Source organism: Coregonus clupeaformis, chromosome 11, assembly GCF_020615455.1.
Source record: "Coregonus clupeaformis isolate EN_2021a chromosome 11, ASM2061545v1, whole genome shotgun sequence".
Classification (NCBI taxonomy): domain Eukaryota; kingdom Metazoa; phylum Chordata; class Actinopteri; order Salmoniformes; family Salmonidae; genus Coregonus; species Coregonus clupeaformis.
The window spans coordinates 19,963,770-19,978,631 of record NC_059202.1 but is presented as its reverse complement, the minus strand read 5'-3'; the positions used below and the strand labels follow the sequence as shown (position 1 = coordinate 19,978,631).

Sequence of the window (14,862 nt, the reverse complement as noted above, 5' to 3'; positions counted from 1 at the left end):
CCTTTAAGGGATAAAGGTTGATCTGACTCTGGGGAAATAGAGTCAGGCCTGAAGTGTCCCTTTAAGGGTTAAAGGTTGATCTGACTCTGGGGAAATAGAGTCATAGGCCTGAAGTGTCCCTTTAAGGGTTGGGGTTGATCTGACTCTGGGGAAATAGAGTCAAGGCCTGAAGTGTCCCTTTAAGGGATAAAGGTTGATCTGACTCTGGGGAAATAGAGTCAAGGCCTGAAGTGTCCCTTTAAGGGTTAAAGGTTGATCTGACTCTGGGGAAATAGAGTCAGGCCTGAAGTGTCCCTTTAAGGGTTAAAGGTTGATCTGACTCTGGGGAAATAGAGTCAAGGCCTGAAGTGTCCCTTTAAGGGTTAAAGGTTGATCTGACTCTGGGGAAATAGAGTCAGGCCTGAAGTGTCCCTTTAAGGGTTAAAGGTTGATCTGACTCTGGGGAAATAGAGTCAAGGCCTGAAGTGTCCCTTTAAGGGTTAAAGGTTGATCTGACTCTGGGGAAATAGAGTCAAGGCCTGAAGTGTCCCTTTAAGGGTTAATAAATTACTTTAATCAAGAGGTTTATACTGTACATTACATCTGTCACCAAATTGAAATAAAAGGCATCGGACTGAGGTCATTCAAATGCATTTTCTTTTATTGAACATTACAAATCAGATGTGAAAATAAGCCCCTGAGCGTTTCGGTGGTGAGGTGTGTTGAGTTGTGTGGTGCAGTGGTGAGGTGTACATTTTTTTTTAATTAGCATATGTAATGCTAAATCTGCAATCATCTCATGAACCATCCTCCAGATTTAGACTCATTACATACAGCAGTCTTTAATGGTTTTGAGATTTTTGTTGTTGCTGCATTCAATTATGGGCGCACTGTACCTATAGATGCATGTTAGCACATACTTTATTGATTTACTTATTTAACTAGGCAAGTCAGTTAAGAACAAATTCTTATTTACAATGACGGCCTACCCCGGCCAAACCCTGACAACGCTGGGCCAATTGTGCGCCGCCCTATGGAACTCCCAATCACGGCCGGTTGTGATACAGCCTGAATTACTGTATGCTAATACTAAAAATACTTTACAAATCTTCTCATGAACCATAAATCAGATTGACTCCAGATTTGGCATACAGACTCAATGAATTAAGGAAAGACTAAAGCCACAATCAGCAGTAGAAATAGTAAAGCGTTCTCTCTGCCACTGTTTCGGTAAAAGCTGAGGAATGGGGCTGGAGAAATGTAACCACTCAAATTCATAGATCTATGGCTGATCCTCCATGATATCAAAATTATAGTTTTAACCATGATGCTTGGTTTCCATTGACTTTGTTTACAAACATTGGAGTAAAACAAGCTTATATTTTGGGTTCTGATGAGCTATGACAATTGAACTAAGCTCATGAGGTATTTCTAATCAATGGGTACATTTCATTGATATATAAGTCCAGAAACGGATCACTTGCGTCCTCCTTGTGGTATTGAGAGAAACACGGTAATACTTTCACTGATAAGGGAAGGTACAGGGAAATGCCTAAATAAAGGACAACACCAACATCAAATGTCTTAATTGGGACCTCAAACTCAACGCTGGACCTCAAAGCCAGTTCCACTGCATTATTTTTTTTCATCGTTCCCCTCTAATCAGACCTGGGACACCAGGTTGGCGCAATTAATTATCAGGTAGAACAGAAAATCAGCAGGATCCGGACCTCGTAGGGTCAGAGTTGAGTACCCTGTAATAGGGTATTTGGCCAAGTTAACAAAAACACCAACATAAAGTGTCTTAATACGGCGTTGGTCCACCACAAGCCAGAACAGCTTCATTGCACCTCGGCATAGATTCTACAAGTGTCTGGAGCTCTATTGGAGGGATGCGACACCATTCTTCCATGAGAAATTCCATCATTTGGTGTTTGGTGGTGGAAAACGCTGTCTCAGGCGCCGCTCCAGAATCTCACATACTGCAAGTGTTCAATTGGGTTGAGCTCTGGTGACTGAGACGGCCATGGCATATGGCTTACATCATTTCCATGCGCATAAAACCATTTACTGACCACTCCGTGCCCTGTGGATGGGGGCGTTGCCATGGTAGCCAAAATAATGGCCTGTCCAGCACTTTTATACATGACCCTAAGCATGATGGGACGTTAATTGCTTAATTAACTCAGGAACCACACCTGTGTGGAAGCACATGCTTTCAATATACTTTGTATCCCTCATTTACTCATGCTGCCATTATTTTGGCAGTAACCTGTACTTCCTACATGATAGAGTGCTTGCGTTGTTATCCAACTGATCTGGTCTCCTTTCTGTCATCATGTGAACCCCGTTCATTGCTGCTATATTTCCCCTCACCATCGCCACCTTTTGTCAACACCCAGCAGGTGATCTACAACGCATGGCCGACATCTACACTACTTCCTGCAGGGTTGTCTAAGGGAAGCCACGAGTAACTGGCTGAACTTGGTCAGATCACAGGTCTTCATGACAGAAACACAGTGGTTTTTCTTCAGTCTGTTACTCGGATCCAGAGCCATCATCCCCCTGCATAGCGCCCCCTGCAGTTCCACCCTGACAGCGCACACTATACTCTCTGTCACCACAGAGCTGTCTATACACGCTGCCACTGCATAAGCATCATAGGAGACAAAGCCAGGCCCAAAGTACACATCCCTCTTATTCAGCATGGCCTCCTTGGAATAACCCCAACACTTGGACGTGATCTTCTTCATGAAGCGACCAGCAGGCGTGTCTTCGTTAATCAGTTCTTCAAAGAATTCCTGGTCAATGAAAACACAGTTACACACAAGATAAATCTAAAACTAAATACACTGGTGAATCAAACTAAACGGGGTATATTTGAGTCTTTATTGAAGTCCTGTTGAGGTCAGGAGACCTCGCCAAGTAGGCAGCTCAATAAAGTAGTGTACATGGAAAGGGAGCGTTCCTTAGCAACTAGGAAGTACAAGTAGGCAACGCAAGCTGTGAGTAATCAATGATATACAAAACGGTTTCATTAGTAATGATTGTGTTCCCGTTCAGATATCAGGTAATAAAAACAGGTCAATCATACACTAGGTGGGGTTATAGGAGTGTACAGCAACAGGAAATGCAAGATGAAAGTTAATACTGTTAAAGAAATCAAGTAAATTATTCTAAACTGTTATATTAGTAATGATTTAGTAGTGTCCAGTATAGATAAAGTAATAAAAGCCGTCTGAATGTTGAACGCTGTTAACTCTTACCCATGACAGTTTATTCCTACAGCAATATTCCCATGATGCTATGTGTGTAGGACAGAGGTATTCCTCCAGGACGATGAAGGCAGATTCAGGATCCAACACAAAGTTAAACTCTCCACATAACGATACATTCCCCTTACCTTGAAGGAGAAATACTGGTCAAATTAGTTTGCGTCCCAAAATCGCACCCTATTCCCTACAGAGCGCACTACTTTTAACCAGAGCCTATGGGCCCTGTTCAAACTTAGTGCACTTATGTCGAGAATAGGGTGTCATTTGGGACGAACATTGAAATGACCTTATTTTCTATTACTGATTGTGACGTTACCCTCCATGTTGCCTCCCATAATGATGAGCTCCTTCAAGTTCTGAGGGAAAGAAGGGTCGAGTCTGATGACTAGAGCCAGGTTGGTGAGCGGCCCAAGAGCCACCAGGGACACCTGTCAACAGAAAAGGAAAAATAAGAATTGCCGGCTTACAATGGACACATATTCCACTAGAGGACATTATTATAACTTAGTGACTTAAACATTATTATAACTTAGTGACTTAAACAATGATCATCTTTGCAATACCATCATCGTTCGTCCACTGTCTCCCATTGGACTGAAGACTGTATTATTGCTTAACATTATTACCTTTGTGTTTGAATAGTTATGAAAGAAACCTGACCCCCAGATTGGTATTGGTAGCCTACAGTACCTGTTTGGGGTTGTCAGCCACCAGTCTGATCATGGCATTAACAGCATGTTCTCTCTGGAGCTTCTCCTTCCACTGTGGATCTCTATCCTCCAGCACATCTCCCAGCCCGTCCGTCCCAAAGTGATGGCTGAAAGCCTTGGTGGCTCCCACCAGGGGAACAGCAGCACCCCGGAACACCGGGATCTATGAGAAACATACAGGCTGCCGATTTACCTTTAGGTCGTACAGATAACCAAGTTTGGTATGAATGGATGCCACACGTTGTCAAGAAAATAGAAACGCAAATGAAGTTGAACTTGGGGGGGGGAGGAAGCCGAGCATTGAGTCTGACAGTACAAGCCTGTCTGAGCTGGGTCCCTACCTGTGTCCGTTCACAGACAGACAGCACCCGCAGCACATTCTGACAGACGTTGTCCACATCAGTATTCCCAAAGCAGCATGTTATCCCCAGGATCTGCAGGCCTGGAGCGGCCAAGGACATCATTATGGCCTGGGCGTCATCTATACCTGCGTCCGTGTCTATGATCACCAGCTTCTGGGCCATGGTGGCAGTGCCTTGTCTTTGGAGTTCAGATTATAGCTAGGGAGAGCAGGAAGAGTGGATATGCATTATCAAGTTATCCATTTCTAATATAGAACATTAGATAAAGTTACATAACATTGTTACATTATACTGCACAATTTAAACACTTGCCCCTAATTCACCTTTCCAAAAACACATGTAAATAGATTAATTGTGCCTTCCTGTATTATACTTATGCAAAAAAAGTATTATATTCTACTGAGCCATTTACTTTATGTCCTTATTGTTATATTTTATTAGTTATTGTTGTTGTTGTTGCATTGTCGAGGAACCTGTAAGCATTTCCCTGGACGTGTATACCATGTGTATCCCCGCCCCAGTTTCTGTTTTAGAGATGTCGACATTTCCTCTCTAACGCCCAGGAAGCTCGGATTCAAACTCTGTCAGACAGCTCTGCAGGCGCTATAAAGTAGAAATACGTTCGTTATTCTCAAAATGTGGAGTTTCGCTGAACAACTATCATAATTTACTCCCGTTACGGCAGGTATGTACTTCCAAAAAATTCCCAGTCGACACCTCCAGTTTATCACACATTACTGCCACGCACAGCAAAATAAGAACTAAATACATCGGAGGTGCCGAAGAGGCATTGTTTTGGTTGCTTGTAAATATTTACTTTGACCTTTTTTAGAAGTACATACCGGACATAACGAGAGTAAATGAAGACAGTTATTCGCCGAAACTCCATAATTGGTGAATAGCGAACGTATTTTGGCATCATTCTAGAGCTCCAATTTACCGACCGACCCGTTGTCTTGAAAGCACCATTTGCGAGATCTGCACCGATACTGGGGCAGTATATCCCATACATACGACTAAAAAAACTTGATAAGAATTACTGTCATTCAAACTCCCAGACTTACCAAGACTTTAGTGGAATAACAACTGCTTCCTGTTGTGCAGATCAGCGGAGTATTGACTTGACTCATACGAATCCCAAAAAGGTATCACAGTCTGATGTATTAGGCAAAGTATTGACAAGTGGACATTGAACTATCTAAAGCATCTTATGACATTATTAGATAAGACAAAGTTACATAAGTGGTACAATATTCAGATTCCAAAGCTTACCCAGAGTCCTGAGCACTGCTTGAAGTGGAGAAGTGAACGTTTCAACCCAATCAAGTCATAAAATCATAAATCATTGACAAGGATCACAGGGAGTATGCCGCGTTCATCTGCTAGTCGGAAATAGGACACTGTCATTTCCGACTTGCTAACTGGTTGTATTTATTCACGTGCCGCCTTCAACCAGTTAGCAAGTCAGAAATGTCAGAGTTTCCTAATTCCGACTAGCACTTGAATGCGGCAGTAGAACGCCCTCCTGCATGTGAGTGTATTTGTCAATGTGCGACAACTTACCTAGAAGAAAAAACTAAATACATGTAGAAGTCAAGAAGCCATGCCTTTTACGTTGAGTAAAGTCATGACTTCTATGCCACGTTCAAACCAACTGGGAAATCTCCGACATATATAACCTGTACAAAAGAACAGCGCCGGAGAAGATGGCTGCCATTTTACAGCCCTCAAACCCAGGGGTGTCAAACTCATTTTGGTTCAGGGGCCACATACAGCGCAATCTGATCTCAAGTGGGCCGGGCCAGTAAAATAATAGCAAAATAACGTCAACTCCAAATCTTTACCTTTGTTTTTCAATATTATGCCTTAATTTATCATTTAGCCTACATATGTGCATTATAACTCACAGATCACAGTGGATCTACAAAGGCACAACACATACCTTGACTGTCTTATTTTATTAGTATATTTGCCAGGACTATTATCCAATGTTCATGGTCTTTACAGTTTTTTCAGAGTGGAGAGAGTCTTACAATTAGACTTGACCTACTCGCTGTTTAACCCCCTCCCCTCTCTTTCTCTCACTGCGGCTGCTCCTGAAACTTGGCATCTTTTAGCCTTCACGATTGCATCAATATCAGGTGTCAAATCCTGAGTAGCAGCCAATTTCATAATGTCATTTAAGTGCTTGTGTGTTAGCCTTGAGCGCAGCTTTGTTTTATTGATGTTCATTACAGAGAAAACCTGTTCACAAAGATAGGTAGTCCCAAACATGCATAAAACCTTTGCAGCCAGGGCTGTTAATTTGGGGCACCCTGGCAAGAGATACTGATAAAATGTGTCCAAGCCCACAGAGGCAAATTTGTCCTTCATACCTGAATCACACTGCAAGTCAATTATTTCGAGTTGGATGTCAGCGGGCAGATCAGAAGCCTTGTTCTGTCTCAAGTTCACCGAAGACCTGAAACCGTCGCTCAAACTCCCGCAGCAATCCTGTAATCTTGTCTTTGTATTGAGCCATGTCAGCATTAAGTCCGGTCGCACGCACATCTCTTAGACCAGGGAAATGAGCGGTGTCACCGCTAGATAGTTGTGTCTCCCAGAGTGACAGTTTCAACTTGAATGCGCGTATGCTGTCATAATACTGAGTGACAACTTTTTTGCGGCCCTGCAACATTTTGTTAAGATTATTCAGGTGCTCTGTAATATCCACCAGAAAGGCAAGATCCTGCACCCATTCTGGGCATTTAAGTTCCTTCACTGGTTTGCCTTTTTTCTCCATGAACTGTTCAATTTGCTCTCGTAGCTCAAAGAAACGCTTCAGCACGGCACCTCGGCTTAACCACCGTACTTCGGTGTCGTATGGCAAGCCATGCGTAATGTCTTTATCACTGAGAAGACTGTCAAACTGACGGTGATTCAAACCTCTTGCTCGGATGTAATTAACAGTGCGGACAACCACCTCCATGACATGATCTGGGAGGAGGTCGTCGAGTAAGCTTGGCGTCGGGTAAGTTTGGCTTTATACATAGCTTGGGCTTTGTCGAGTAAGGCTTAAACTATGTATTTAGATTGTAGTTAGGTATTGTAGGTAGGTATCGTGGGTTGTTGTGGTGTTGTTGTATGTAATTATTGTAGGTTAGTATTGTATTCGGCGGTGCCCGGTGTAGCACGAGCTAGCTAGCTAGCTAACCCACCACCGGACTAGCTGGCGAGTAGCTATTAGCAACGGTATAGTTGTTTCACGCCTGAGAGTGCCTGTAATTACGCCAGCTGGCTGCCTACAATAATTACATACAATAACTGCCTACCATTCAGCTGTTTTCTAACCTCATTGTCTGAACCGTTAACGTTAGGTAGCAAGTGGCTACTGTGCTTGAAAATTAGCAAGCTTGTTGCAACCTGGATAGCTACTTGTAAACAATAGCTGGAACGACCGAGCGAACAGACGCGAACTGGCTGAGTCAATTCAGTGGCTAGCTTTGCACTTGGCTAGCTAACAGTAGCTGCTAGGGGTAAGTCATAACCTACACTTGTGTTTTGTTTTTTACATATTGATAGCCCGAGTCGCTCAAGGAATTCGGGACATGGGTGACTAGTTAACGTTAGTTTGGCTCTCTCTGTGTGTTCGTGCCGTGAAAGGAGGGGTTCTTCTTTGTCTGAAAGCAATGGCTAGCTAGTTTGCTAACTATTCTAGCTAACTAACTGGCTGAATAAGTTGACGACGGACTCGCTCAAGCTGTCGGGACTAACCCACAACGTTAGACACGGACACGAACGATCTGCTTGTGTGTTGATACACTGGTGGTTGTTGTGGCTGAGTATTGGCGCTAAACCCTGCTGCTGTTGACCGGCATGCTAGCTGGCTGTGGCGTCTTATGACGAGGTGCCCGGACGTTTTTCACTGAATAATACTGCACCTAGTTAGCTAGCTGAATAAACTAGGTTAGTCTATTCCTAGAAAACATTGAACCGCTGTAGTTTACAACAATTATAGTTTCTGAGGTGGAAGTTGGGAGAGTTATATTTGGGAGTTGTGGTGAGGGAGGCCCCGCTCTCTCCTTTCCCAGATGTTTAGTTCATTTTATTCCGATCTCCTCTGCATTATTGTAGCCATCTGCTGCAGCCTGTCAACTATGCCTCTGCCTATCCCTGTTCTCTCCTCTCCGCACAGGCTACACAAACGCCTCACACCGCGTGGCTGCTGCCTCTCTAACCTGGTGGTCCCTGCACGCACGACCCACGTGGAGTTCCAGGTCTCAGGCAGCCTCTGGAACTGCCGTTCTGCTGCCAACAAGGCAGACTTCATCCCAGCCTATGCTACCCTCCAGTCCCTCGACTTCTTGGCGCTGACGGAAACATGGATTACCACTGAAAACACTGCTACCTCGTCTGACTATGTGTTCTCGCATACCCCGAGAGCATCTGGTCAGCGGGGTGGTGGCACAGGAATCCTCATCTCTCCCAAGTGGACATTCTCAATTTTTCCCCTGACCCATCTGTCTATCTCCTCATTTGAATTCCATGCTGTCACAGTCACTAGCCCATTTAAGCTTAATATCCTTGTCATCTATCGCCCTCCAGGTTCCCTTGGAGAGTTCATCAATGAGCTTGACGCCTTGATAAGTTCCTTTCCTGAGGATGGCTCACCCCTCACAGTTCTGGGGGATTTCAACCTCCCTACGTCTACATTTGACTCATTTCTCTCTGCCTCCTTCTTTCCACTCCTCTCCTCTTTTGACCTCACCCTCTCACCGTCCCCCCCTACTCACAAGGCAGGCAATACGCTTGACCTCATCTTTACTAGATGCTGTTCTTCTACTAATCTCACTGCAACTCCCCTCCAAGTCTCCGACCACTACTTTGTATCCTTTTCTCTCTCCCTCTCCTCCAACACTACTCACTCTGCCCCTACACAGATGGTAATGCGCCGTCGCAACCTTCGCTCTCTCTCTCCCGCTACTCTCTCCTCTTCCATCCTATCATCTCTTCCCTCTGCTCATTCCTTCTCCCTCCAATCTCCTGATTCTGCCTCCTCAACCCTCCTCTCCTCCCTTTCTGCATCGTTTGACTCTCTATGTCCCCTATCCTCCCGGCCGGCTCGGTCCTCCCCTCCAGCTCCGTGGCTTGATGACTCATTGCGAGCTCACAGAACAGAGCTCCGGGCAGCTGAGCGGAAATGGAAGAAAACTAGACTCCCTGCGGACCTGTCATCTTTTCACTCCCTCCTCTCTACATTCTCTTCCTCTGTTTCCGCTGCTAAAGCCACTTTCTACCACTCTAAATTCCAAGCATCCGCCTCTAACCCTAAGAAGCTCTTTGCCACATTCTCCTCCCTGCTGAATCATCCTCCTCCCCCCCCTCACCCTCTCTGTGGATGACTTCGTCAACCATTTTGAAAAGAAGGTTGACGACATCCGATCCTCGTTTGTTAAGTCAAATGACACTGCTGGTCCTGCTCACACTGCCCTACCCTATGCTTTGACTTCTTTCTCCCCTCTCTCTCCAGATAAAATCTTGCGACTTGTGACGGCAGGCCGCCCAACAACCTGCCTGCTTGACCTTCTCAAAAAACCAACACTCGATCCCTCCGATGTCAACAACTACAGACCAGTATCCCTTCTTTCTTTTCTCTCCAAAACGATTGAGCGTGCCGTCTTTAGCCAACTCTCTTGCTATCTCTCTCAGAATGACCTTCTTGATCCAAACCAGTCAGGTTTCAAGACTGGTCATTCAACTGAGACTGCTCTTCTCTGTGTCACAGAGGCTCTCCGCACTGCTAAAGCTAACTCTCTCACCTCTGCTCTTGTCCTTCTAGACCTGTCTGCTGCCTTTGATACTGTGAACCATCAGATCCTCCTCTCCACCCTCTCCGAGCTGGGCATCTCCGGCGCGGCTCACTCTTGGATTGCGTCCTACCTGACCGGTCGCTCCTACCAAGTGGCGTGGCGGAAGCTGTCTCCGCACCACGTGCTCTCACCACTGGTGTCCCCCAGGGCTCAGTTCTAGGCCCTCTCCTATTCTCGCTATACACCAAGTCACTTGGCTCTGTCATATCCTCACATGGCCTCTCCTATCATTGCTACGCTGACGACACACAACTAATCTTCTCCTTTCCCCCCTTCTGATAACCAGGTGGCGAATCGCATCTCTGCATGTCTGGCAGACATATCAGTATGGATGACGGATCACCACCTCAAGCTGAACCTTGGCAAGACGGAGCTGCTCTTCCTCCCGGGGAAGGACTGCCCGTTCCATGATCTCGCCATCACGGTTGACAACTCCGTTGTGTCCTCCTCCCAGAGTGCGAAGAGCCTTGGCGTGACCCTGGACAACACCCTGTCGTTCTCCGCTAACATCAAGGCGGTGACCCGATCCTGTAGGTTCCTGCTCTACAACATTCGAGAGTACGACCCTGCCTTACACAGGAAGCGGCACAGGTCTTAATCCAGGCACTTGTCATCTCCCGTCTGGATTACTGCAACTCGCTGTTGGCTGGGCTCCCTGCCTGTGCCATTAAACCCCTACAACTCATCCAGAATGCCGCAGCCCGTCTGGTGTTCAACCTTCCCCAAGTTCTCTCACGTCACCCCGCTCCTCCGCACACTCCACTGGCTTCCAGTTGAAGCTCGCATCTGCTACAAGACCATGGTGCTTGCCCTCACGGAGCTGTGAGGGGAACGGCACCTCCGTACCTTCAGGCTCTGATCAGTCCCTACACCCAAACGAGGGCACTGCGTTCATCCACCTCTGGCCTGCTGGCTCCTACCTCTGCGGAAGCATAGTTCCCGCTCAGCCCAGTCAAAACTGTTCGCTGCTCTGGCACCCCAATGGTGGAACAAGCTCCCTCACGACGCCAGGACAGCGGAGTCACTCACCACCTTCCGGAGACATTTGAAACCCCACCTCTTTAAGGAATACCTGGGATAGCATAAAGTAATCCTTCTACCCCCTCCCCCTTTACTCCAACCCACCCCCAAAAAAAAAAAAAAAAAAAAAAAAACATTATAAAGTGGTTATCCCATTGGCTATAAGGTGAATGCACCTATTTGTAAGTCGCTCTGGATAAGAGCGTCTGCTAAATGACGTAAATGTCAATGATCCATTTTTAATGATTTGCAACACAATGCTTCCTGGTGCAAAATACAGTGAAATGTCCAAAACTCTTGTCCTCCATTTGCGGCCTGTACTTTATCTCTGAATTTTGTCACAACGCCTGCTTTTCTCCCAATCATTGATGGCGCACCATCTGTAGCCAGGCTGACGGCACGGGACCAGTCCACTCCGACTCTGTCCAGCGCTCCAACGAGAGGCTCATAATGTCATCCGCTGTTGTAGTATCCGTCATAGGTACCAACCCAAGGAACTCCTCGGTGACTGTCAAAGTCGCATCAACACCACGAATGAATATGGCCAGTTGAGCAACATCTGTAATATCAGTGCTCTCATCAATTGCAACCGAAAATGCAACAAATGACTTGACTTTGTGATTCATTTGGCTCTCCAAGTCTGCCGAGAGATCTGAAATTCTATCTGCGACAGTGTTTCTCGTTAGGCTAATGTTGGCAAAGGCCTGTCGCTTTTCAGGGCACACGATTTCTGCAGCCTTCAGCATGCATGTTTTCACGAACTCACCCTCAGAAAATGGCTTGGATCCTAACGCTATCTCATTAGCAATAAGGTAGCTAGCTTTCACCGCTGCATCACTGACCACTCGGCTACGGGTAAAAACAGACTGCTGTTTCTTCAGACCCACTAACAATTCATTTATCTTCTCTATTCTCAGTTGTCCTCGCAAATGGTTGTATTTTTCACCATTATGAGTCTCATAGTGGCGCCGAATATTATATTCCTTGAGCACTGAAACTTGCTGATTACACACCAAGCACACATATTTCCCATTCACTTCTGTGAATAAATATGAATCAGTCCATTTTTCTTGGAAAACTCTGCACTCGGTGTCAACTTTTCTCCTTTTTGACAAAGACATTTTGGTAATGTGGGTAATTTTGACAACGAGCTTAATAACGATAAGGCAAGATCGGCAGATGGCGCATTCTGGGCGCGTTGCTGTCACGTGCTGTTTATTTCAGGATCTCTCGTTATTTCAGTGCGAACTCTGCTGGACAAATTTGGAATATCTGTTCCTTTAAAAAAAAAAAGTGGACGTCGTCTCGCGGGCCGGATTGAACCATCTGGCGGGCCGGTTCTGGCCCGCGGGCCGTATGATTGACATCCCTGCTCTAACCAATTGTACTATTATGTGTGTTTTTCCGCGTTATTTGTAATTTATTTTGTACATAATGTTTCTGCCATCGTCTCTTATCCAGAAGCTCTTTTTGGTTATATCAGGACAGCGATTACTCACCTCGTATTGGACGAATATTTTTTCTTCAACGAGGCGACGCGAAGGATATCATACAGACACCCGACAAGGCCCAAATCCCCGTCATTCGCGTGAGGAAGAGACAGAGATATCGTGGACGTAGATCGGGGTGCCTTGTAAGGATCCGACGGCGAGCGAGTAAACTGCCTCTTCCATCATATCTATTAGCCAACGTTCAATCATTTGAAAATAAATTGGATGACTTAAGATTATGGTTATCCTACCAACGGGACATTAAAAACTGTAATATCTTATGTTTCACCGAGTCGTGGCTGAACGACGACATGGACAACTTACAGCTAGCGGGCTATACGCTACATCGGCAGGATAGAACGGCTGACTCCGGTAAGACAAGGGGTGGCGGTCTGTGTATATTTGTAAACAACAGCTGGTGCACAAAATCAAATACTAAGGAAGTCTCGAGGTTTTGCTCGACCTGAGGTAGAGTATCTTATGATAAGCTGTAGACCACACTATTTACCAAGATAGTTTTCTTCTACAGTGGGGAAAATAAGTATTTAGTCAGCCACCAATTGTGCAAGTTCTCCCACTTAAAAAGATGAGAGAGGCCTGTAATTTTCATCATAGGTACACGTCAACTATGACAGACAAAATGAGAATTTTTTTTTCCAGAAAATCACATTGTAGGATTTTTAATGAATTTATTTGCAAATTATTGTGGAAAATAAGTATTTGGTCACCTACAAACAAGCAAGATTTCTGACTCTTATCCAGAGCGACTTACAGTTAGTGAATACATATATATTTTTTATATATACTGGCCCCCCGTGGGAATCGAACCCACAACCCTGGCGTTGCAAACGCCATGCTCTATCAACTGAGCTACATCCCTGCCGGCCATTCCCTCCCCTACACTGGACGACGCTGGGCCAATTGTGCGCCGCCCATGAGTCTCCCGGTCGCGGCCGGCTGCGACAGAGCCTGGATTCGAACCAGGATCTCTAGTGGCACAGTTAGCACTGCGATGCAGTGCCTTAGACCACTGCGCCACTCAGGAGCGGATCTTCTTCTCTGCAGATCCTCTCAAGCTCTGTCAGGTTGGATGGGGAGCGTCGCTGCAAAGCTTTTTTCAGGTCTCTCCAGAGATGTTAGATCGGGTTCAAGTCCAGGGAGGGGTAGAAGGATTACTTTATCCTATCCCAGGTATTCCTTAAAGAGGTGGGGTTTCAAATGTCTCCGGAAGGTGGTGAGTGACTCCGCTGTCCTGGCGTCGTGAGGGAGCTTGTTCCACCATTGGGGTGCCAGAGCAGCGAACAGTTTTGACTGGGCTGAGCGGGAACTATGCTTCCGCAGAGGAAGGGGAGCCAGCAGGCCAGAGGTGGATGAACGCAATGCCCTCGTTTGGGTGTAGGGACTGATCAGAGCCTGAAGGTACGGAGGTGCCGTTCCCTCACAGCTCCATAGGCAAGCACCATGGTCTTGTAACAGATGCGAGCTTCAACTGGAAGCCAGTGGAGTGTGCGGAGGAGGGGGTGACGTGAGAGAACTTGGGAAGGTTGAACACCAGACGGGCTGCGGCATTCTGGATGAGTTGTAGGGGTTTAATGGCACAGGCAGGGAGCCCAGCCAACAGCGAGTTGCAGTAATCCAGACGGGAGATGACAAGTGCCTGGATTAGGACCTGTGCCGCTTCCTGTGTAAGGCAGGGTCGTACTCTCCGAATGTTGTAGAGCATGAACCTACAGGATCGGGTCACCGCCTTGATGTTAGCGGAGAACGACAGGGTGTTGTCCAGGGTCACGCCAAGGCTCTTCGCACTCTGGGAGGAGGACACAACGGAGTTGTCAACCGTGATGGCGAGATCATGGAACATCAGACCAGAGAATCTTGTTTCTCATGGTCTGAGAGTCTTTAGGTGCCTTTTGGCAAATTCCAAGCGGATCATCAGACCAGAGAATCTTGTTTCTCATGGTCTGAGAGTCTTTAGGTGCCTTTTGGCAAATTCCAAGCGGGCTGTCATGTGCCTTTTACTGAAGAGTAGCTTCCGTCTGGTCACTCTACCATAAAGGCCTGATTGGTGGAGTTCTGCAGATATGGTTGTCCTTCTGGAAGGTTCTCCCATCTCCACAGAGGAACTCTGGAGCTCTGTCAGAGTGACCATCGGGTTCTTGGTCACCTCCCTGACCAAG

At 46.2% G+C, this 14,862-nt stretch overlaps 1 protein-coding gene and 1 long non-coding RNA gene across 8 annotated transcripts; one reads left to right on the top strand and one right to left on the bottom strand.

Annotated features, from left to right (window-relative positions):
• Positions 1 to 622, top strand: LOC123491967. The gene is made up of 2 exons (XR_006661556.1): positions 1 to 74; positions 193 to 622. It is a non-coding gene; the product is annotated as an uncharacterized LOC123491967 (long non-coding RNA).
• A 1,555-nt stretch (positions 623 to 2,177) lies between these two features.
• si:ch211-201h21.5 (uncharacterized protein LOC555526 homolog) lies at positions 2,178 to 6,241 on the bottom strand. Of its 7 annotated transcripts, XM_045223473.1 has the most exons (8): positions 5,890 to 6,240; positions 5,599 to 5,616; positions 5,391 to 5,481; positions 4,306 to 4,524; positions 3,945 to 4,127; positions 3,571 to 3,682; positions 3,246 to 3,382; positions 2,178 to 2,780 (listed from the first exon to the last, which is right to left on the bottom strand). In XM_045223473.1, the coding sequence occupies exons 4-8, from the start codon at positions 4,486 to 4,488 to the stop codon at positions 2,415 to 2,417; spliced, it is 981 nt and encodes a 326-aa protein (XP_045079408.1). In that variant the 5' UTR covers positions 4,489 to 4,524; positions 5,391 to 5,481; positions 5,599 to 5,616; positions 5,890 to 6,240; the 3' UTR covers positions 2,178 to 2,414. The 7 variants fall into 7 exon arrangements, with proteins under 7 accessions (XP_045079408.1, XP_041745471.1, XP_041745474.1 ...); XM_041889537.2 differs by lacking the exon at positions 5,391 to 5,481 and having other exon boundaries at positions 4,306 to 4,504; positions 5,890 to 6,241; XM_041889540.2 differs by lacking the exon at positions 5,890 to 6,240 and having other exon boundaries at positions 5,599 to 5,879.
• Between the last annotated feature and the right edge of the window lie 8,621 nt (positions 6,242 to 14,862).